Below are 24,596 nucleotides of genomic sequence, written 5' to 3' on the forward strand. Positions count from 1 at the left end.
CAAAATAGAGCCCACATTCATTTCACAGTTTTATTTTACTTTCAGCATGTCCGTAAAAGAGTAAATACTGACAGAACTTTAAAGTGATAAAACAGATTTTCTGTCGAAAATAAAATTAGATTCTTGATAATTTAACTTGGAATCTGTTTATTGTATCAATCTGCCAAGATTACGTTAAAATATAAAATGATACACATGTGTCCAACTCGGTACAAAATGCCTCCACACTTCTCCCAGTTAAATAAATTTAACAAAACAGGTTTTATTCATCTTTGAGCTGCCACTCGTGCTAACTTATAAAATTTTTCATCTTGATCGTTGTATTTAATGACTTCCTTGAGCTGTTAATTAAAAATCAACCAAATCAACGTTCAGTTACTCTTTCGCCTCACCGAGTTGGATAAACCCACTTAAATCTCCTTTCATCCGTCAGTGAAGTGAAGTACTTGACGATGTAGCGCCGTTATCATATCCATAAAAGGGGTACACTTGGGGGTCACATCGTAGAAGCTTCATTAGCTATTCACAAGAATGACGAAACAAGCAGCCTCTTATCGGCACCACCTGAGAGGTGTTCTTCCTTTGGTCGCTTGTGTTTTCAGCTGACTCACTTTAGATAAAATAGTATTGCCCTGAAAAATGCCCATTTTACGTTAACCGGTCGTGTGCGGTGTAGTATACGCCTCAGATGATCCTGGACATAAAACACTGTACGACATAACCTCCAGAGCGATTTTAATCCTATACACCCACACTTTCATAATTCATTTTACCTTCACTACGTTAAATATTTTGAGCCTAACCTAGGCCACAGGTAATATGGAATAAAAAAAATTTTATAAAAGTGTCAGTGCCTCTTTTGGATCTGTATTTTCATGTTATAAGGTCAACAATTATAATTGACTGCGACACAGAGAATGCATTAGAGAAAATAAAATTTAAACCTCGTTAATTTTTCAGCGGTTTTTTGGTGGAAAGTTAGATAGATGGAGGATGAGAATTCGGATTCTAGAAGGAATTCAGGAAAGGCGGATAGTAGATAGAACTAAAAAATGAGTTGCCATACCATACAGGAGGGGGTTTAAGGATATATGTATGCCATGTTTGTTAATACCTAGGTGTCTAGTGTCTAAAATAGTAGGGCCAGGGTCCGTTAATAACCCACCATAACCCGGTAACATATTGTCAGTAAAAATAGGACTATGTGAATAAATTTTTGCAGCGTTAGTTATGAAACCTTGTTTTGTTATTGACTGGAGTGTGTCACTATATTATTCCTATAAATTTTGCATACCAGCGGTAGAGTTTTAAACGATTATCTACCACACACTACGAGAAGTTCCTTTTGTTTTCCTAATATTTCCTAAAGTACTTGTAATTACTATTACTTAAATAATGAAAGAAGTAACTTCTCGTTATCACCTTCAATATGTATATAGTTAATCACTACTTCCTCTTATATTTCTGTATCACCTGATAATGTCTATCAGCACAAATGGATTTTTAATAATAATAAATAAATAATATCAAAATTTACAAAGAATTTTGGTCAATCCTTTTCTATTTGAAATAATATTTTACATTGAATAGAAAATTTACGAATCCAAGCAAATCACAGGTTGTGATCATTAATTTTATACTATTCAATTCTATCATTACTAATTAAGTGATTACTCCCTGTCTTCTCTAACAATTCTCATTTAACTCATTGTTAAGATTTTTGAAACACGAAATTACATATTTCATTCTAATTAACTCTAATTTCCTGTTGCCTTATCCGCTTTAACACCATTTAGTTAAAGACCTAAGAGGGAGTTACATCAAATTATTAACTACGTCCTACATCGTCTGTATCTGTTAGTTCGACACTAAAAGACTGCCCTTGTTTTTTTCAAATTCTGTTTGCATTATATCTCATGTTAAGATCAAGTACCAAGTGCTGCACTAGTTGTAATTTTGCTATTTTAAAATACCATTAATTTAGTCCTTAATTGGCTCAAAAAGTAGTTTTATAAAATTCTTGATCTTCAAGGAATACACTTGACTTACTATAGGCGTCGATAATCAAATAATCAAAATTAAAATAAGTGGTTGCCCCATGAAATAGTCGATATAACTCAATAATAGAAGGCTACACTTAGTGAAATTAACGTGTAGGTGATGCTTAAACTAGTAAACACTAAAAAAACGCTAATTATTTATATACTACCCATATATATGCCTTTCTTTGCTTTAAAAAACCAAAGTGAAATAAATAATGACTTTTGAGTCAATTTTAGGAGTTTTTTCTTCTTTCCATCCTATATCAAATTCAATCACAGGACAATCCAGTGAAAAGCATTTTGTCATGAGTTAATTAATCTTCTAAGAATAAAGTACCAAAAATACGACCAAAATAAACTGCATAGATTCATTTTGATGCAGAAAGTGATTATTTATTCGGTAGAAAGCTACTTCCTTCTTATTGTTAACTCTGGAAGTACTGCTTTGTATAAACCACTAACTTTGACATATTCCATGAAATATATCGGCTCTACGTACTTTTGTGAATGAGACGGGCACTGTTTATGCGAAATGAAGAAGATATGGCTACCATTACCGTTCCTCGGCACTGGGAACGCCAAGCGCTGAATGGCATCTTTGCAGGACGATGGGCTTTGGTTTCCTCCCTATGATACACATCCCGGGTCACCAACCAATCGGTGAACGTCTAGGCGCTAAATGCACGAGGCGAATATCCTTGCAATAAACCTCCGATGTTACGCCCGAGTTTCAATTCCTTGGGCGCTCAACCCCCACAAATCTCTATTGCGATCGTACCTTTGAGTTCTCGATTACCTTACTGCACCCTAAACTCCTCGAGAATTTGGAGTTGGAGAGGCGCATTCACTGTTAAATATTTTGTCCACTTCCCGAAGGTGCACTTCAGGCATATCAGCATCCTAGCTCCGAGGTAGCAAAGAAGATGCCACCGGAGGTGGCCTCAAATGAATACTGGAAGAACGGAGAGAAAGAGAGAGAGAACTCAGGAGGAAAGGGCTAAGACACATTTCCGTGAATGAGCAGAGCGGCTAAGATAGCGTTGCGATTTCAAGGTATTTGTGGTTAAGGGTATATTACCCAAAGCGCTGAAGGCGGAATTCCACAGATGCACTGCCGGATGATGAAGGTGATTGTATAAATTTCACATTATTCGCGAATTTTTTTAAGTAGAAAAGGTTTGAAATGTTTAATTCCCTTTGAATATGATAAAACTTGAAACTTTGACTAGGAAAGGTTCACCGTTGAAGCTCATAATATTTGTAAATATTTAAATTGTTGACTGCAATTAAAATTAAAAGCTAAGGAAGAAAGTCATAGCCGGCCTCAAATGAATGCGAGGGCATTGCATAACGCGCAGTAATTAGGCTTGGGTCAAATCCAATGTATTTGCGGGCGGCCGGATCCTGTCTATTGATCGAGAAATGTCGCAGTATTCATTGATTTCATGAATCATTTGACCCAACTTAATGTAATTACTTTGAAGCTAACGGATTCAACCCGTTCAAGCGAGAGAGATGCCAACCAAAATATAGACACGTAATATCTTTCAGCGGTATAAATTGCTAGCACTTAAATCAGGGGGGACACTTAAGCGATTTATTGCAAGGGTTCTAACCGCGGGGGTTTTCCTATAGGAAAGGCGCCGGAGCTAAGTAAGGATAGATAACGATGGCGAAGGAAATGCCGAAACCTTAGCCTTTGGACACCCGTAAGGTACGAGTGGAAAGATGTGGGATAAAGGGCGAGGGGCCAAAAACAAAATTTCTCCGAGATAAGGGGCATAAAATAGACTTAGCCAAGAACAGTAGATAAGATCACTTTCGAAGTGAATGAAAGTAAGGGCGGTTGAGTCAATTGAAGCAAAAGAGCAGCCATGCGATTGATACAGACTGACGTGTTAAGGGAGGAATTGTATTTTACACTAGGCATCTGAATAAGTAAGAGTGCATGCGATAGGAATTCCAGCTACTCTTTGCATAAGCAGCGGCTACGTGTATAACTATGTTCAATTCTCCCGTTTTTTTACGGGTGTCAAAACAACAGCGGTTAAAGAATGTTTAGAATGAATTCGATCGATTTGAAAAGCTAGAAGATTTATTTCAAATACAGACAGCTTTTAAATGTGTCTTGGGTTTGTTGAGCGAACCAAAAATAAGTAAGTAGTGCGTTTTATTCCAGAGAAAGTACCGTGGTAAAAAATCATGGATAAAAGACGGTGATTCTGATAAGCCTATTTTGATAAAAAAGGAGAATTTTGAGTGGAGAAGTCAACGACTTATCTATGGGGTCAATTTAACAATAGCGCTCCAAGAAAAACTAAAGAATAAGGATTTGAAGTCAAATAGAGACAAATGTAAAAATATAATTACGGGAAAATCCCTTTAAACGGATCGTAGAAATAGACCATGGAACTATAGAAAGGACAGAACACAGAGAACAAAGAAAGAGTACAAAACGCAGAGGAATACAGGACCAGGTTCTGTAGGCGGACTCTAAACTTAAATGAATAGTTATAAACGATATTAGGAATGCACTAAATGTGAGTAATAAACGGCCTTTTACATTTTTATATGGATGGGTCATCCTTGGCGCTACAGTCCTTGAAGGTATTTGGACCCCGTCGTCTCTGTCCTCCAGCCTTTATGATCCTCTGCATTTAGCTTCAACCAGCTTTATTATACTATCTACCACTTCTTTCAGCCGTTATTTTCTTGGCCTTTCCTCGTGCAAGGTAAAATGGACGGAATCGCCCCACGAGCACGAGATGAATATTTCCTCCCTACAACCAGGGAAGAAATATTTATGTCGTATGAACAGAAATTGAAAACAAAAGAGCTACCAGGTTATGGGATAACAAAAATTCCGTAGAAAATAAATTTACTGCAATACAAGCAGCAGTAAAAATGTTTGATGCATAGGGATAAATGGATTGACACATCGTCAATTATTAAAAACGGCTTAATAATATCCAAGGTTTGCACAAAAAAGTATAAGTAGCAATTTTTTTCTGACATGTACGTTAAGTGCTGAATTTAGACCGTCGGTTAAGTGTGCGCAATATTGCAGATTGTAATGGCATTGATACGATGACAGTTAACTCCATATTCACTAGAAATTTGGCGATGCACAAGATCAGTGTTAAACTCGTCCCGATGGTCTTTTCGGACGACCAACTCGAGTCTGTCAGTCGAATATTTCCTTGCGAAGACCTTCGGCAACGGCATAATGACGATTCCTCAACACCTTTACAGGGCAGACTTGGCACCAGCAGACTATTTCTCATTCCCAAAAGTGAAATCCTCCCTCAAAGGACACTACCATGAGACCCTAAGGGCCGTCAAAGAAGCTTGCACGCTAATTCTAAGAGTAGTGGAAAAGCCTCTGGCAAAAGTGTGTCGAGACTCAAGGAATGTACTTCGAAGATATTTCTGAATTAATAGCAATATCTGAATTAAATCTATTTTTCCGAAACTTTTCTCGATACTTTTTATAAAAACTATGCATAATTCTGTAGGAGTTACACTCGTATCTTAAGTTTCCAAAATTATAATCTATCCTGAAGAGAACTGGCATTTTATGAACTCAACTAATAATCTCAAAATGTCCAGACGAAATAGAATCAAGACAGCAAACTAAAACTGGAAAAGATTTTGAAGTGCCCACAAAAGTCATCATCATCCTTGGTGTGACAGCCCTCGAACGTCTTTGGACTCCGTCGTCTCTGTCCTCCAACCTTTTTAATCCTCTGTATTTAGCCTCTTAATTAGCTTTTTTAAATTTCCCTCCACATCTTTCAGCCATCAGCCATTATTCTCTCGGTCTTCCCGTTTCCTTCTTTTGTCTGTTTATCAATCGGAATGTTCTTCACTTCTTTCTTTCCATAAATGTCTCAGCCAAATAATTCCTCCATATTTTATTTCCTACGATTAGAGAAGTACCTTAAAATACTCAGAGCTTCTGAGAAGCCAAGCGCATTGCTTAGAACAAGTGAATACCGAGGAAGAGGTGAAGATAGTTCCGGAAAGGTAAAGGAAGTTCCCCCGAAACAACGGAAGATCCACCTCGGACTCGCTGTTACTGAAGTTATATAACTGGAGCAGCACAAATGCAAAGTCCCTTCTTGAATTACTTGCTAAGATTACGCTACATTCATGGTTAGGGCAACACGAAGAGGCATTTGAGAGACTGAATCTCCACCCGACCGACGTAGTCGTGTTTGCATTACCCTGATTTCCCTTTTAGTTACAGATGCGGGTAACGCTGCTTTGTTCCCTTTCCTGAAGTCCCATTGAAAGCATCGCCACACTCATTTTATAGGCCAGCAGGACACCCAATAGTGCAAAGTGAAGTACTCATTTGCAGGAGAGGATTAGCCGACTACCTTTGGGGACTGCAAATTCTGCCGGTCCAGCCCTCCATGAAAGTGGGTAGTTTTGCACGGTGACTGATCACAAACTGTTGACATGAACCTCGGATATAAAGAACCCGGTGCCATGATAATGAGATGGAGGTAACCCTTTAGAATAGTCCAGAGTGCTACTACCTCGTCGCATGCAGGAAGGCGACGAAATTCCAATGATGTCGCTCGGAGTCGGATTTACACACTCGCCGGAGGCAGAGGAAGTACGACGGCGAAGACGAATGATGTGTGGAAGGACCTCTCAGGAAGGAAAAAAAGAAACTGAAGGGGTAAGAAAAGATTGATGAAAGAACGAAAAAGGAGGAGAGATGGGAACATTTTAGTGTACAAAGGAAGCGAAGAATTAAATGCCAGTTGTATAAGGCACTAAGAGTGTCCGCACTCTCTGTCCGAGGTGACGTCGTGATTGTAAGTGTGCCGCCGGAGGGCGAGAGAGAACCTTTTCTAAAGAAAATAAATAAACAAGAATTTCTCCTTATGAGAAGAAGGCTGAATCTAAGCCCTTTAAGGTTAGAGAAAATTTCTCCAGCTGGATACCTTCAAATACAGAAGATCAAAGAAATGTGCATCTAAATGGATGGCACCCTTTATGGAAACTAGATTACATGGTGTTCACGTAACCATTAAGAGAAATTACGGATTCTTCAGCCATTTCTTTGATTCTTTGAAAAACAACCGAAAGAATTAGATCAAGACTTACTTTTTCGCTCCTTATCTTTCCAATGTTTTTCCTTGGAGTGAAATTACACTCCAATTAAGGCCGGGAATGGCTCAGTTGAGTGCACTTCGATTTTTAAGTGCGGAGACAAATTGAATACTTTGAATGAAATTTTATCCGCAAAATAGTTTGATAAAAATATATATAACTTCATAGAAATGGCAACTATGCCAAAATAACTTAATAATAATATATAAATAAAAATATGACAGAAAGTGAGCAACAGACGTAGAAGCTACTGAAGATCTGGACTCTATAATTCCTCAACTTGTCCGGCAGGAAATTTTAGTCATAATTTTGAAGAGATATGAATCTATTTCATCGCGGAAACGTTGAAACTTGTCTTTGAAAATGCTCAGCGAAGTGAAACAATGATTAAATACAAGGAAAGTAACATTATTCAGAGGGAAGTAATAAGGATAGACTTTCGTATTTAAAAAATGATGGTAGTTAATTCTGCATTTAAAATAAAAGATACCACACTAGGAAATCAAACATAATGATTGTATCATATGAATTGGAAAACCAAAGAGAAGGCATTCATAAGAGTCACGGAGTTGGCGGAGAGAAGGGAATAGGGAAAACAGAGAAATTACCTTTAACCATTTGACTGTTATGGCCAATAGATGGCAATAAATAAACTAATAGCTGACGATTTAATCCCTCAGGGAATTTTGAAGTGGTTATAGGTTTTGGCTAGTAGTGGTTATGGTTATATGTGTTTGCGTATTTGAATATATTTTTCTTGACAAACTTTATTAATTTCAATTTTTCTGAACTCATTCGGTATGAAGGTATGAACAGCTCTAAATTACCAACAGTTAAAAACTTTCTCTAACTTGCAAAAATGCTCAATTTGCATTGCCTAGTAGTTTTCTAAGTCTATTATCAGCAGATTCGCTAAGACATGAAATGAAACCTATTTCAGAATAAGGTCTCGGTAAGGTAATTGGTTTTCTATGAGTGTGATTACAAGGGGAAAACAGAATACTCCAGTTTCATTTAGGTAAATAGTAGTATTTCTGGACACAAATGTAATCCTTAACAAGCATTACGTTACCATTATCAAAAATGCTATTGCATTGCTTAATATTTTTTGCCTGATTGCTAAAATACTACCGATATTAATACTACCGGTGAACCACCGCCAAGGTAATTTTTATCAGTAAATTTAGATTATCGAAACCCCGAACTCTCTAGTTAATATTCCATAATTATACTAATGGGAGTCTAATATGGCACTGACCCCAGAAACCGAGTTTCGTCGCTCTGTGTCCAGCAATTCTGCTGAAAATGCGGGTACACTTAAATTCTGGTATCAAGGAGTATCAGATAAACTAGACACGTAAGAGGATTATTTCTGTACTTCGACGAGCTGATCCATTATTTTCAAGGACTAAGGTATGTCCCAAGTAAAGCCTATTTTGTAAAAATTGAAAGAATGAGTTGCATTCCAAATTTTGCCTCGTACATAAAATCGAATCTCGATGCTCGAAATAAGGTCCTCCTGAGGAAGTGAACCGCACCAGTGCTTCGGCTCCCGTGAATTGGTATGGTAGCCAGAGTAAAGAGCGGTTGAAATTTAGTTCCTCTCTCTTCATGGCAGAGTTGCCGTGAATACTTACCTCCGAATACGTGGCATTCCAGAAGGACGTCGTCTCCCTCAGAAAGGGGGCCAAGCACTGACCCGCTGACCTCTTCACCCGTCGGCCCTATGACCTTGACCTCCCGTGGTGGAACTGTAAAGAATCGAATTTCAAGTGTATCAAGTCAGAGAATAAAAACGTTACCCTTATTTTTACTCAGTATCACTTTTGTATTCCTAGTGAAGCGTGGTTTAAGCCGAAGGATTGTGCGCATCTCCATTGCCTGAATTTAAATGTACATGATTTCGTACCACCGAGCGGAAAGAACGCTATAAGGCCCCGTAAATAAATGCAAAATACAATGGAAACAGAATAATGAACATATTTTTGAACTTTTCTTTTGAGTTGATTTAAACACAGATAGGTATAGTGCAGCATAACTTAGCAGTGTCTAATCCATGGTTTGGAGGCAAAACATACTACCCCAAGTCCTAATGATTATATTGGATGATTTCCTTAAAATATAAAAGGATTAATTGAAATGAGGAACACGAAAGACTAAATACGTGCTTTCAGATTTCCTGGGCTGAGTTCAAGCTTTAGAATTCAACTCAGTTCTCTAGAGAAACAATATCTCGCCATTTTAATTTCACAGATGAAAAACCATAAATTTCATGCGAATCATTCCATAGCAAAAACGGTGGTGGCTAGGAGTTTAAAATTAAGTTTGCATAAAATAATTAATATATATAATATGAATATGCACACGCTGGTACATTGGTACATATATATATATATATATATATATATATATATATATATATATATATATAGGTATTATTCATTGTCATTATCACACGGGCATATACAGCAGGCAGAATTGCAAAAAGTATAATAAAAAGTTATAACACCCACTCAAGGCTTATATTTCTGTGGTCCCAGACACCTTCATCAAAGTACAAGGAGTTCACATTTATTTCCTAACCGATTACTAGAGTAATTATGTACCTAGTATTTTTGTTATATATATTATCTATTGTCTAGAAAATGTGATTTTTCCTCGATGTAATTTTGCGCGATTGATCTCAAGCAAACTTACAATTTCATGAACCCTATTAGGTGTTTGAGAATGTATATCCTGTTTAAAATAGGTACTAAACATATAGATAAAACAACTATTTTACCGAAAAGTTTTCTAGTAATTATATACATACCCCATACAACCAAACCAGCAAAAAAGAACGCTTTATTTTGAGTTTTTATACTCTCCCTCTGTCAATCATAAAGAATAATACATCCACAAGACTAAATCAGAGGAACTTTAATTCTTGGATTTAAAAAAATAGAAAGTAACAATTTTAACAGATTAATTCAAAACATTATTATGCAAAGAATAAAAAAAACTTCGATGAAAATATCTAAAAATTCCCTCCATTACATTTATAAATTAATATTAGCTAAAATCTACTCCATTTATGCATCATCACATGTAGTGATAAGTAAGTTACCAAATAAAACATTTTTTGGGTGATTCTTAATAATTATTACACATTGTGTGTTGCGGGATCTTACTTCCTCTCTCCCTATAATACTTTCATCTTCATCAATTGTAATATTCACAATTTTTACTTATTTACACTTTTTGCCATCTTGCACATCGTCCAAAAAACATCTCCTCTTTCCTCTACTCCTTTTGTCTAACATTTTTCTTCCTCAATCCTGAGATTTTACTTATCAACCTCATCTCTTCTCCCGCTATACGTAATACTAACAATATACTAAACACTTGACTACCAGCCCTCTATATCCAACCTATTCCTCTCTAAATACCACCTGAAAAGCGTGTCTCCGTCTAACCCACTGTCCTTGAATGCTCATTTCGACCAATCCTCCACTACCTTAACCGTGCCGCCTTATTCACAGAAAGGTATTGAATATGCTACTTAGCACTCCAGTGTGATCCTAAAATCTTCATAGCTAACAATGAATTTATTCACTCACCACCCTACGGCCGCGATTAATTCACAGAATACAAATTTATATTCCTGTTATAAAGTTTGCATTTTTATATTATATTTTTATTCTATATTTTAATGTTATTTTTAATTAATTCTCGCATCACTGCAAAAATATCATGTGTCTCTTCTCTCCTTCCCATGCTCTTCTTTCTTTTCCCTTCCTTCCCTCCCATTCTCTTTCCTAAACCAAAAATGATACTTTTGCCTAAGTAGTAGTGCTTTTCCAGCTATTGCATTTTTTAATCATTATTTCAAGTACCACCTTTGGCGCATGTGAATTAAAATTTATATCTTACCGCCCTCAATTCCTGTCGTAGAACTAAATTTGGATATGAAGGTCAACGTTTACCTAATGAATTTTTCTGGCCAAAATTTTTCACTTAATTCCTGCCTAAAAATCCCAAAACTCTCTCCCTAACTTCTCCTTCTTATAAAAATCTCTACTGCGGGGATGTTATCTATTCCTACTATCATGCTTGAATTCATTTTCCGCAGTGCACTTTTTCTATCTTGCAAATCTAGTATTTCTGGACCCAAGCTTTTCTCGTCCACGTCGCATTCCCGTCCAACGAGATATCTATACTTACTGACCTAATATTCTCTTCTGCGTATTCTTTCCACGTTCTCCGAATCTCTTTCAGTTCCACTAATAACTTTCCCATCTTATCTCGTATGGACGGCATAGTTTTTCCTTTGCTTCATCCTGAAAATTCTCTCGCCCTTCTTTCATAGCGCGTCCCCTTTTCCTTGCCTTTGGAATTTCTCCATATCCTCTAACTCCTCTTTTCACTACGCGTTCAGGACTCTATTGGTTTCTTGAATATTTTTATTATTCATTTTAGTTACATTCTCTTCCTTATTCCCATACTGAACTTCTTACATTTTCCTTTTCTCTTCCATTCTCCTCACTTTTCCAGTGGTCCATCCATGACTCTCAATTCTTTTCGTGCTTTCCGTCCCAGACGTTCCCTCCTGTCTAGCCGCTTGCTCTCAACAGCTCCCGTGCCTTTAACCCCACTTTACAGTAATTCTTCGTTGTATTTTCCCCTTTATTTTACATATTATTTACCCCTTTTCTCTGCTGCCCGATAGCATTTTTTTCAAGTATTTTAATTTCATTACTGCTGGTGGATTTAGAGAAAATATTTAGCACAGCTATTCGTTTTCTAGAGTTTTTCATCGATTGAAATTTCGATTGCTAAAATTGCGATTTTTCATCAAACTCTTCTCAGGGAAGCAAAAGTACTGAATTTCAAATAGCATACCATACTCTTGAATTTCCCTCCATGTTGGAATTGCAGTTATATCAATTTAGAGGAGGCTATACAAAATTCTCTTTATCACCCAGAGCCATAAAAAAGCTCTCTATCGCGAAGCAATAATCCAAAAAAGTGCAATATACTTCATGATGCTAGCACATGAAGAAATTTGCCTTTGAATTTTGAAGAATAACATTTCCTGCTCTATCCTTTCTGATGCCTGATCTATGTAAATGAAATGACACAGACATGCGATAGGTAGTTTCCAAGAAAATGCGTTTGTCGCTCAGACGCACATGAATTCATTCCATATTCAAGTGATAATGCATTCCATCCTGCGCACGGGCGATGATAGTGCCCGCTACGCCGGACGCTTCGCAATGCCTCTACGACCCGATGCATGATTACCTCCTCCATGCTGACGTATTTTGTAAAAATATTGTACTTTATAAAACATCTCTCGATTAGAATCTCCGATCATCCAAATTTCACAGCAAATCAATTTATTATAAATTAATCCGTTTTTCAGAGCAGGCCACAAAATAGAACTAAATTATTTCCATAAATACAAATAAAGGTCAACTTTGTCGTAAATAAAGAATGGTGATGGAGAGTTTTAAATTCTTAATAAAACCTCAAGCTATGCTACATCCAGTATGATTAATACATTCAACATGGGAGATTTATTCCCATGAATATCACTCTTAATTGTCCAATCCGATTATTGATTGAGATTCAAGACTTTCCTTATTAATTTGCACCAAGTAACTCAAAAAATGGAAACTACGTCATAAGATATATCTTCTTGATCAAGAAACAACATTGTAAAGATGCGAATCCTATGCTTGTTCGAATTAACCTCGCGCCTATTGTCTGACGAGATAAATTAAAATAATTAATGACCGTATTTATTTGAAGGCAGCGTAAAGGGTTATAAAATACGAGTATATCACGCTAATTTATTGGCTCAGTATCAGTTGAGTCAAATATACTCTAAAAATAAATATTGATTTAGAGCGGAAATAATTACGCAAAAAAAGCAAAATTTGTTGCAAAATTTATACCATCTCATTAATAAAACGGAAAATTAAGCCAATATTTATTACTGGATTACGGTATGAAATGAAATCTCTCAAGCACATTAGTAGGTAAATGCGATTATGTTGATTAATATTTAATATAGAAATAAATTATTACCATGGAATAAAATTAATAAAGAAACTTCTTCAAAAATGGTAAACTCTGTACATCAATTATACATTAAAGAAACGAGACAGTTGAGCCTCAGCAAATAGAAAATAGTTTCCTATGGCACACAGGAAAATAAATTTATTTTGGCAGTCAGTAGCTTGCAGACTAATTAAGGGAAGGTGACAATTTTTGCCACTCGAATTTACCGGGTAACAATTGTATTGTAATTCATGAAAGATCGATCATACATGATCTCTTTACTTAAGCTGCTTCTCCAAACACTCTCAGAAGGTATGTATTTTCTTCAAATGAGAATTACTTCGTACCCGAAAGCCAAACAACCACTCGGGGGTCGTCATTAAAATTACCATAGTCTTCTACAGCCATCATTTATACCATGGGCGATGAACTAATTAAAAACTCATTTCTTTTCAGCATAGAATAAAATACTTTTCCAAAAAAACTGCATGATTACTGACCAGTGCGCTACTCCGCGAAATCTTAATATCGTGTGTGGGAGGGGGGAGGAATGCAGATGAAAAGAGCAAGGCGGAGGATTCGAGTTTCTCGTCCTGATCGTTTCGCCACCTATGATGGTCGGACCTAATTAAAAACGTAATGACTACCCAGCCCTATTCCTCCCTTCACCCAACTTCCTCCCCGGGGCTCCAGCTGCAACGCCGTCCCATTTATTCCCCAAGAGGAGAACGTGCTCCAGGTAATGAAAGAAAAATAGCCAGAATCCCCTTCTCCCTGCCCATACTCCCAGGCACACTGGCGACATCTGGCAAGGTTCTTCTCCTTAAACTCATTCAGATTCAGCGGGATGGAAAAAATAAGACTAGTGAACGAAGGATTGGAACGTTGAGAGTTAAGGCACATATAATAGAAACGGCAGATCCGAGAGAGTTTTCTTGAATTTCTCCAGCTCCCTTCATCTTTCCATCTCTCAAAAACCTCTCCTTCTCGTTTTGAGTCCCATTCTCTTACTCCTTTCAAAGCATCAAACGCTTAAACTTCCCTCGTAATAAGGTCAAAGGTATCGCGCCACCCTAAGAAAAGGCATTATTCACCTGTCAACCGATGCAAATGCCATTGTCCCCCCCACCCCTCCCGAACCACTCTTCCAAAAGAATTAACTGTTGATAATTAGCGTTTAATGAGGCGCTTGGGACTTGTTTAACATTAATGAGTCACCACTTTAAAGTTCGAGGTGAAAACGCAGATTTAAAATAAAAATAAGCTCTTTACCCGTTCATAACATTTCCAAGCTTGGCGTAACTCACAAGTGCTACTTACGGAGTAAATGTTTTAAAAATTATGCGCTGCATAATGTAAAAAAAATACACTGGGGACTTTCGTCTGTTCCATACTGTGGCAACTTCAAATTGAGTCTTGGGGACACTTACGTTCAGTAACTGCGCTTCGTTGGAAAAATATAAAAATGCCTTCTACCTTTAGGAAATCAGGCCTCGTACAACTTTTTCTGAGAGCTAACTGAAAAACATGGGATAACAGCGTAGATGATATTTCAATTGAACTTCAAATAAACTCAATTCCGAATTGAAAACGATCTAATTTCCTTATCCATTTGATGATATAAAGTTAGAGGAATTTTATCGAAAAGCAGCCGACAGAGGATTTCCTGCATTACGAATTCATTATGGTTCTATGAGAAAAACTTGATTCATAGGACGAAAATAAATCCTATTAAATTTTTGACTAGGACGAGAACTAAAATCCTCAACGGACAATGAGTCGCATTTGGAAATGAGGGTTCCGCTCCTGTGATCGCTCCCAAATCGTTAAACCCTTAATGATTTGAATGCCTCATAAACCCCTTTTGCGCCTTTGCGAAATTCCACCCTAATTACACCCCAGTCTTATCATATTCATTTTCACCCAGTAAATCATTTACCCTACATTTTATTATGCTCGACCGAGGGCAAAATATATAGGGTGGTTTCACCCCGACTAGGAAGAGGGACGAGAAGAGGGTGACTCTTGCAATTCGAAACGGAAAACGGGCGTTTAGTTCTAATTCCCTTCTTTTGGTGCTCACCCCATGACCCTTGACCTCATATCTAAAGTTATTCCGTTTCCTACCACCCCGCCCTTCCTCCCAGAGGGCAGGAGTAATTCCTGAATGCATTCAAACACCAATTTCACTACAGCCACACAATGCAGTTCCATCCAAAGAGGTGGAAAAAGATACATTTTCCGTTCACTCAACCCACATCTCTTTCCGAAAAAATAATGAATGCGGAAACGAAGCGGGAGGCGAAAAAGGTTTTCCATTTGAATCCCAATGGTGCGGAAGCGTTGAATCTTCCGTCCAAAACAGTCGTTAAAAAAAGTCTGTTTTTCTCGCGTCTAATCCAACCGCTTTTACCGTCACCTCAGCAATTTTTCCATCCGGCCGACTCAATCATCACTTGCTGCACTTTTTTTCTGGAAATACATTCGTCGGGAAGATTCTGCATCAAGAGAGGGAACGTTTTAATTTCATGAGTAACGTACCAATGCGCGACTGCAAATTCTACTACAGTTTCTCCTCCCATAATGGTAGAGCAAATTAATTAATTTGCATGATTGCTGGAATGTGTTTTAGATGCAAATCTTTAACGACTGTGGTGAATTTAGCAGATGCGGACAGAGGGTTCAAAAAAAGAGGAAAGAGCACGTTCATAACCTTTGCGTCGTCTGCCGAAAATTCTCATCGTAGCGACGTGGTTTTAAGTACACATTAAAGAGACTATAGCAGCTTCGTGTTTACTCTCTTGGGAAAGATATCCTAGTAAAATAGCCATTTTAATCGTTTCTATTCCCGAATCCAAATACAAGCTTTATGGTAAGGGGAAAGGAGTCTTTAAAAAAATTCCTATCTCCCTTATCCCATAAAGTATACATTATTGTACATATCACTAATTAAAGGCGTTGAAAAATCATCTTCCGACCATTACGTATCCGATTCCCCCTACGGTTGCAAGGGAAGACCGCTGCAAAGTTATTGCTGCACACGACGGTCTCCTTGCTCCGCATTTTCCGTTAACGCGGAAAGGATTCTCAATTGGCTAATGGACGACTGCTGGTTTGGCAGGAATGGTATCATTAGCCACGGGAATTGCTCGGACTAAGTGCCCCCGCTCCGCTCCATATTACAGCTCATACGCGTATTGTCCTGCGTAACGCCTTTACAAGTAGAATTAACATGGAATTCCTCGCTCAGAAAATCTCCCGCCTCACTCAACCTCCCTCCCTCCTCCGTCCGCCTCACACTCCCCCTCCCCGGGCGCAGTCCACCGCAATAAACCTTCACGGCAAAACGGGAATTTTAATACCGTTGTTATCAACAATGTCCACTCAAAGCGTCCCGAACCGTTCTCACCGGAGATAATCGCATCTCCCTATTTCGCTCTCCTCCCCACCCTTCGTCATTCCCCCTCCTCTGGCATTCGTCCGTCGAGGGCAATCAAGGGGCGCAAAGGGCCCGGGCGGCGCTTTTACGCTCTCGCTGACGCCACCGTGAGCCCCGGGATGGATGGGTCCCGGGGACGACGGACGCCACGGGTTCATCCCTGAGAGCGTGGCCTACGACTCATCTGGCCACCGAGGAGGCGGATCATGGCGAGAAATTGGCCTCATAGACCTTTTCGACTCGAGAGATAGAAGGGGATGAAGTGGGCGGTTTGGGGATGGTAAGAGATTGAGGCGGGTGGAGTGTGGAGGTCGAGGGCACAGAGTGAATGACAGGGTACAATAGGTGGAGGACCAGGAGAGGGAGAAGAGAGGAAGGCGGTTGTATAAGTCTCCCTTCCACGAATGAGAAGTGCGGTAAATGCCGAGGACGAGAATAGAGAGGGATCGGTGGTCATTACACTGCCTTGATAAGGAGCGCGGTGGAAGCAAATTATTGCTGCGGTCTGAGGGGAAAAACAACCGGGGACACTTTAACAAGTATGTTTGGGAAGCCCTCACCAACGTCAGCGATTTGAGCTCCGAAGACCATCCAGATTTTAATTAGTAACCTAATCCTTATTTTAATAGTCGGGTTGCCCCATAGCAGTCGGGTAGCCATAACGTCGTTTCCCCCAACATAAAAAATCCTAGCGCTTTGGATCTTTGATACACTTCGCCAAATAGCGAGTGCTGATAAATTCACAACACATGCATAAGCAAATTATTCTCTTTGAAATGCATTTGCTAGATCTCTTTGACATCAAGTTCACCGTTGTGAAGCATAGTTATGCAAAATCTTGGTAAATTATGCTAGAGAAATTGCAATGTCCAATTGGCAGTGCACTATATAAGTAGTATAAAAATAATTTTATTATGCAAATTCGTAATCAAATTAGACTACGTTTATGGAATAGCCAACTTTTTATACTAAAAACAAATGAAAACGGTATGGCGAGTCTCGGTTGGATCTGGATTACTCCGTTGGATGACTGATTATCTTATCCGTCGCGTTTAGTCGAAACTAATACGTAAATTTACCTGGTAGCAATGCTTCTTTAACATATATTAGTTAATATTTAGGTGCAAAAAGATATAATAATTACTTGTAGGAACAAAGAATCAGTCAGTATTGCTCCACATTTAGAAATCTCCATTGTTCTTTGCTAGTTAAACTACTTATGGTTCCTCATAAGTTAACCAAGGGCACTTAAAAAATTGATTCATCGTCACTGATGCGTCTAAATTTTCACATGGTTTATTCATTCATACGGATTGATACGCTTAAAATGAAAGCGTACATTTCTCATCCCATATAATAATTCGAATGCCTCATATAACATATATACGAAATATTATCTTTAAATGATTAGGTTAAGGCATTATTTATTATTGTAAAGAGTATCAGTCAGGCTAGATTATTAATCGAAACATTTGTATCATATTACTGCATTTCTAATCCATGCCTAATAAAACGATAAATAAATTACTTGCATGCTTTTAACCTCCCTTCATTCCACTAACACTCAACATGCCCTACATTCACTTTTCCGACCTTCTTTGAATTTCTCCCCAGCGCCCTCTCTCCTCCTGTCCAATGCCTAATACTTCTCCCGTTTGTTTTTCTTTCGGTACATTTCACCGTCTCCATCCTCCCCTACGCTCACCACTCCAAAGACTACTATCTATATTTACCCTGTAACCTCAGTGATAAAGTTTCTGCGTTGTACAATAATACGCTCTACATGAAAGTTTTCATGAGTCTTCTCCATTATTTTTTACTTAGGTTCATAACTTTTAAGGGCCTCTATATTTGACCCAATTCTTCCTAAGTCCTTTCTCCTTGGGCCAACACTTTTTAAATAGGTAAAGTAATTTACTTGATACAGTGTAGTCATGCCCTCTAAAATTAATTTTATCCCCACCAATTGTTTTTGAGTGGAATGATAAAATTTATGGAGTCTTAAATCTTGCAAGAAATATATTTTATCTAAAATAACTCCGGTGATCAAGGTATTAAACAACATTCATGTATTTCCCTAGTAAATTAAAAATAATAAAAACAACGAAGGACCGTAGCTATGTTGATCACCAACCGAACCTGACCGGTACCCGAGCATCCTGTGCTCACTTCGACGAAGTAAGCGATATCTTTTCAAAATCAAAATGACACAAAAATCAGTCTGGTATTACGCATTGACCGAACTAAGCACCCTGTTAAGGCAGTTATACAATAAATTTAGCGAGCACCTCGAAAGATATTTCAAGAGCCCAGTTTAATCCACGATCTGATCCCACCAGTAGTTTTATCGGAAGCGACCGACAAACTGAGGTCATTTGCGCCATTAGAGATTGAATGGAAAGGATGAAGAGTGAAGAGTGAAGAGAAACCTGGCGTCGGCATTAGACTACTCTTAACGAAAGGCGCTAAGGGGTGAGTTCGCCATCTCATCCTATGGACGGTGTGCTCCCTCAAAGTGCTCTCGACATAGCACCTCAAGTAAGGATCTTGATACCACTGAAATATATCTGCTGCACCGAGGATTCGAACCGGGGCCCCATGTATGGAAAGCAATTATGTTAGCCACCGCACCATCCCAAACCCCGATCTAAACCGAGTAGGTGAAATAGTGTTAAAAACGAATTTAATTAATCAAAGTGTGAGGGCGATAAATTTGAACAATTAATAATGGTCAATACTACACATGAGTATTTCCAACCATTCGAAATCATTGGTTATTCTCGAAATACGAGCGTTAGTAGACTGAAATATCTTATTTAGAGTCTACAGTGTAATTCTACTGCCTGAAGACTAACGTGGACATTGTAGGTATTGTACATATATGCACATGGGATACACATTAGACAATCAATTGAGATAACCCGTAACGTTAGCCTGACAGAGACAGCCTCATTTGCAAAAACGCTTTAGTGTTATGCCTCTCGCACCTATAAGCTCATTTCTCTAAAATAAATAGCACAACAAAACTGTGAGACGAGGCATAGAGTACACGGAAGGAGTAGGTTGGTGAAGAGTGCATCAGTAAGCCCATGGGATAACCACGCAGTAGTACTATTTAGGGGTGGCGACCGACAGCTAAGGTCATTTGCGCCATTAGGGATGGAAAGGATGAAGGGTGAGAGAAACCCGGCGTCAGCATTAGCCTACTCTTAACGAAAGGTGCCAAGGGGTCCGCAGCTTAACGTCCCATCCGACGGACGGCGGACTCACTTAAAGTGCTCTCCACAATACACCTCAAGCAGGGATTGGGATACCACTGCATTATATTCAACGCCTTCGGGATTCGCATGTTATTCTTGGTAAATTAATTTGCGAATGGGGATACTCAGCACATCGAGACGATAAAATTTCAGGTTCTTTCCGACGTTGTTATTTTTCATTTTAATGGTGTTGACTGCCCCAAGGACGCTTACCATGCAGTCAGTCAGAGCTATTCTGGATACCAATATTAATGCTACTTTATTTATGTCGGACATGGCATTGCCAATTAGCGTATGTGAATGAATTTTGACTTAACTTCACACTTCCTGATTTATAATTGCAACCACGCTTAGTTATTTAGGAAAAGGTAGAAATCACACTGATTTCACGCAGAATAAATTAATAATTTCTCTCTTTTTAACGCATTTGTGGCGGATCATCGCTTCACTCAACAATAAAACGTTAACTAGGGTATTATTTCACCTGCTTCATCTCTATGGCTTCATTGGCACTCAGGACATTATCAACGATGGTTGGAGGATGATTGGAGTCTTCCGAGATGCAACGCATGAGACATATCATTTAATGTATCCTAAAGTTTGAAGCAAAACTTTGATACGCAGCCTTAGCGGAAAGCTGACTATCGAACACATATTACTGCCAGCGTTGTAAACCCTCAAGTTCCACGTTCCTTCCACCTACGCTTAAACGTCCTCATTGGTCACTTGCCCCAAAGTTAATGTCCCCCAACGCTGATAAGAGGGAAGTGATGAGGGAGCGATGATGGAGGGGAATAAGGCCTCGGAACCGATGATCAGGCCGAAGAGGATGTTTAGAAGATGGCTGACTCAAGTGGGTTCAAAGTGGGGTTAGAGAGAGAGTAGGGGGGCTATGGGTAAGGAAGGTACTGGGGAGTGCTTGCTATCTGTGGGATGGCTAGGATTTCGAGAGGGAGATCTGGTTATCGATGCCATATAATGGTGGATGGAAGGCCGCAGACAGGGTACAGGTCGAATGAAGGGTGATGGGACACGTTGTGGAAGGGATTGCAAGGAGGGACAGTGGGGTTTGAGAGATGATGGAGTTTTCCCTCGGATTGAAGAGGGGTGGGAAAGAGGATACGGAAGAATTTTATGGAGTGCCGATGGAAGTAGGAATTGAATATGGCTTGAAGGTGAAGTATTAAGTAGGTGGGAAGCATGGATCACTATGAATGAGCATATCATGGACGTACTTTCAACTTTGACCGGTCTCGTTTGGGAAAAGGTTTGGCAAAACAATTTGAATTTAGAGTTGTAAAGATGGCCGAGTAGATAATAGAGTATATATTGTGCCTAGTCAAAAATATTAAAAGATAGACAAAACCGAATCAGAAAACCATTCAGGTAGAAATATCAGAAAAAATATAAGAGCCTGCCTTCAAGTTTGTTTTAATTTAGGAACGCGAGGCAAGTTTTTGTGTCAAGGGGAGGCACTGTACGTTTTAAAAACACATCCCTTTTAAATTTCTAATGAAGTATTCCCTCAATCATTTTGTATTTATCGAGCGTTTAACATGCATCCCGAAAGACATGGTCCTTTCTCGCTACCTTTTTGCCAACCGCGAATAACTTGATTGACAACAATTCCTTATCAAAAATCAATACATTTTGTAATTCGTCATTATAGTCGCGTGTATTAATTATTTGATTAGCGTTTTAATGACAAATGACTTGGCAATTTGACCACAGATTGCTGTTGAGTTTCACTGGTGAAAGCCAAACAAAGGCTTAAACTGGATATGAACAACGGAAATAAGTGATTGTTGTTGGTTGACCCGAGCTAAAATTTGGCAAACAAAAAGTAATCAGAGTTAATTTATCGCTTCGAATGGCAAAAGGAATTTGAATGCGAAAATTTTGAGGATCAAATTATTGCCACATGACACATGATGTTATCCACCACAAACCTCCCTTCTGCTGTAATTCATTGTACTGAAGGTTCAGAAATCACGATACACCAGTTGAAAGGGTCATTGCCCCTGCTCAATAAACAGCCATATTTCGAGGAAATTTCGAATAAGTGACTTACAACGCCGTTATAGATACCGATTATGTCTTGTAAATTATACAGTGCTTATTCTAATATTAGCTTTTATTTTACAGCAAGCTCTAATCACCAAAAATTGGCCCAAAATAAACGTGTACATTATGCCAACATTTTGAAGGATTGTGCATAACAAAAAAGTTTCGAATAACATGCAGAGCTTTACCAGATGATGTCTAAGGTCTCATTAATCCCTGTCAAAACTTGAGAAAATGAAGAAAAATAGATGAAGTCACGAAGCGGAGGGATCCAGAGTAAATAATGTCAAAAATTAAGACGCTGCATATTCGAAAGTCACTGTGTTGCAGCTCTTATGACGGTGAGGATAGAGAAACGGAACCTTTGACCCCTTAAAGCAAGCAATTTCAAAGCAATTTGAAACCAATTCTTAGAAAAATAAATAGCTGAAATGGAGACGCGGTAGCGCAGTAGTTAGAGTACTACACTATCGATCGAAGGGTCCGGGTTTTATTACCGGTGACCCCTTTGGCCCATTTAGCTCCATTTAAGCAGTATGTTTTTTTGGATAAAAAATCTTTCTGGGAAATTTTAGGAGTCACAGGGAAAGATACCCCCCCCTAACCCTGACGTGTGAATGTCATATGCTGTTGGGCTTAGTACGGGGTGAGTTCTCCCCTCACTCTATCAAACAAACCTTCGGGTGGAAAACTGTGTTTCCTTCAATACCTGCAACGACAGAATTTAAAGCAAGCCAATTTTGAAAATACAACTAACTCAACGCTTAAGCCGATAACGCCACAAAATTTACACTCCGATGTTCCCATCAACACAGTTTCTCCATTTAATTTGATCGATTCCTGGACATACAGAATAACTAAAATAACATAAAACAAGTGAAAAAAACTAGAATATGAAACGACGTAAGTTTAATTATCAGAAATTAATTGTATTTTTATAGGTAAATTGATTTAAACCTGCATCATGCCATTGTTTAAATATTCTGGTTGAGCTTATCCATTAGAAAAATACACTTATTTTTATCGTTTACTCATTAATCCACATTATAAATACTACAAGTAATAGTTGGTGCTCTACAAAGACTTCAATCATCCATCGACTTAAATTACTTTTAATCTGTTTCTTAATTGATACTTTAACTCCATGATTGTAACTCATGCAATTATAACTGAATATTATTCAACTGAGAGCATTGGTCGCTGATCCATAATGTTATTATACCTGAACCAATAAAATACCACACAAATCGCAATGTATGGTCGTGAGTGATGCAATACCAGCCTTGAAAAATGAAGTCCGCAAAAGTAAGTTTGTAAAATAAGAGTAGGATCCATTCAATTGGCGTAAAACGAACCTTTGAGTAAATTTGACAAGTAACTCCTGATTTTGCGAGAATTCTCAGACATGCGTGTATGGCAGGGGCACATTGGATTATTTCCTCGATATCCAAGGGAAATTCGCACGTGAAAGTTTTCATCCATCTTCTTCCACTTTCTAGTAGTTCCCATAGCTTATCAAGGAAAATTAAGTGGAAACATGCGTTCTTTCTTAAGAGTTTTTTGTTTACAAACAGAGCAGTTTCTCTTTTTATTTTGTATCATAATCGATTCAGTATTATAAAAGATAAACAACTTCATTTGATCTAAATTGGCAACATGCATTTATCAAAATAAAATTTTTCAGTGATTTCGATTGTTATTAGTTTTATAAATGCATGATGATATCCTAAACAGAGAAAATGCGTGTGTTGGATTACAATTACAGCACATGCTTAGAGCCGGTTTCTCTAAAATGAACAGTTTTACGTAAAACCTAAAAGGAGGACATTATAAATTGGTATTATCGAATTTAAGGGAAGATTAAAATTTGATTTGCAAAGAGATATCCATTTGCAGATCTCCAGTGACAAATATTTTCGTTTGTTCGTGGTGAATAACGGTTAAAACAGAAGACAGCATACATTAAAATTATTTCTATGGAAACTTAGAGGTAAAGTTATTTCGTCTTCATTAATATGGAAAGTCAATCAACGAGCTTTGCATTTACAGACACTCAACAGCAAATAGCAGTGAAATAAATGGAATATGATGGTTCAAGTTCAATGTTGCACTTCATTTTAAAACCTAGTCACATTTCTAATACCATTACTGGTGTCGATGAAATAGATAAGTAAGGTAACACTTAGTTTTGATAAGAGAAATTTACACTGAATTAAATTGTGTACGTTAAAAATTGGAAAAGTTCAAATGCAAAATTGAAATAACCAAGTTGATTTATTAGTAATAAGAGCAAAGCTTAATTGCATTGCAATTTTCAATTTTTATTAATGAGCGGATATGATATCCGGAAGCATTAAAATTGCACAGAAAAATAATAAATCGTTTTCACTGATCCTTCAACTCTCATTTAATAGCGTACAGCTCGTTTAAAAACTAATCACGAGTTCATTATCGGTTAACTGAATCTATGGGGGTTAATAAATTATGATGAATATTTGGAAAATAAAATCCTTGAATATAGGAGTATTAAAATAAATGCACAATGTACGTCCTGGGAACTTAAACTGAATAACTAATGTATAAAAATCTGGTGCAATTAAATCCTTTTTTGAAAGTAGT

General features: G+C 38.0%; 1 protein-coding gene across 2 annotated transcripts in view; it reads right to left on the bottom strand.

The window, feature by feature from the left end:
• The window catches only part of LOC139697883 (protein turtle homolog A-like), a 602,691-nt gene that overhangs the window by 93,132 nt on the left and 484,963 nt on the right, over window positions 1-24,596 (bottom strand). For both annotated transcript variants that reach the window (XM_071596747.1, XM_071596746.1), the window contains exon 4: window positions 8,807-8,920. In XM_071596747.1, coding sequence (XP_071452848.1) covers window positions 8,807-8,920 — 114 coding nt within the window. The remainder of the gene's footprint in view (window positions 1-8,806; window positions 8,921-24,596) is intronic.

Source organism: Hetaerina americana, unplaced genomic scaffold, assembly GCF_022747635.1.
Source record: "Hetaerina americana unplaced genomic scaffold, ioHetAmer1.1.p SCAF_8, whole genome shotgun sequence".
Classification (NCBI taxonomy): Eukaryota; Metazoa; Arthropoda; class Insecta; order Odonata; family Calopterygidae; genus Hetaerina; species Hetaerina americana.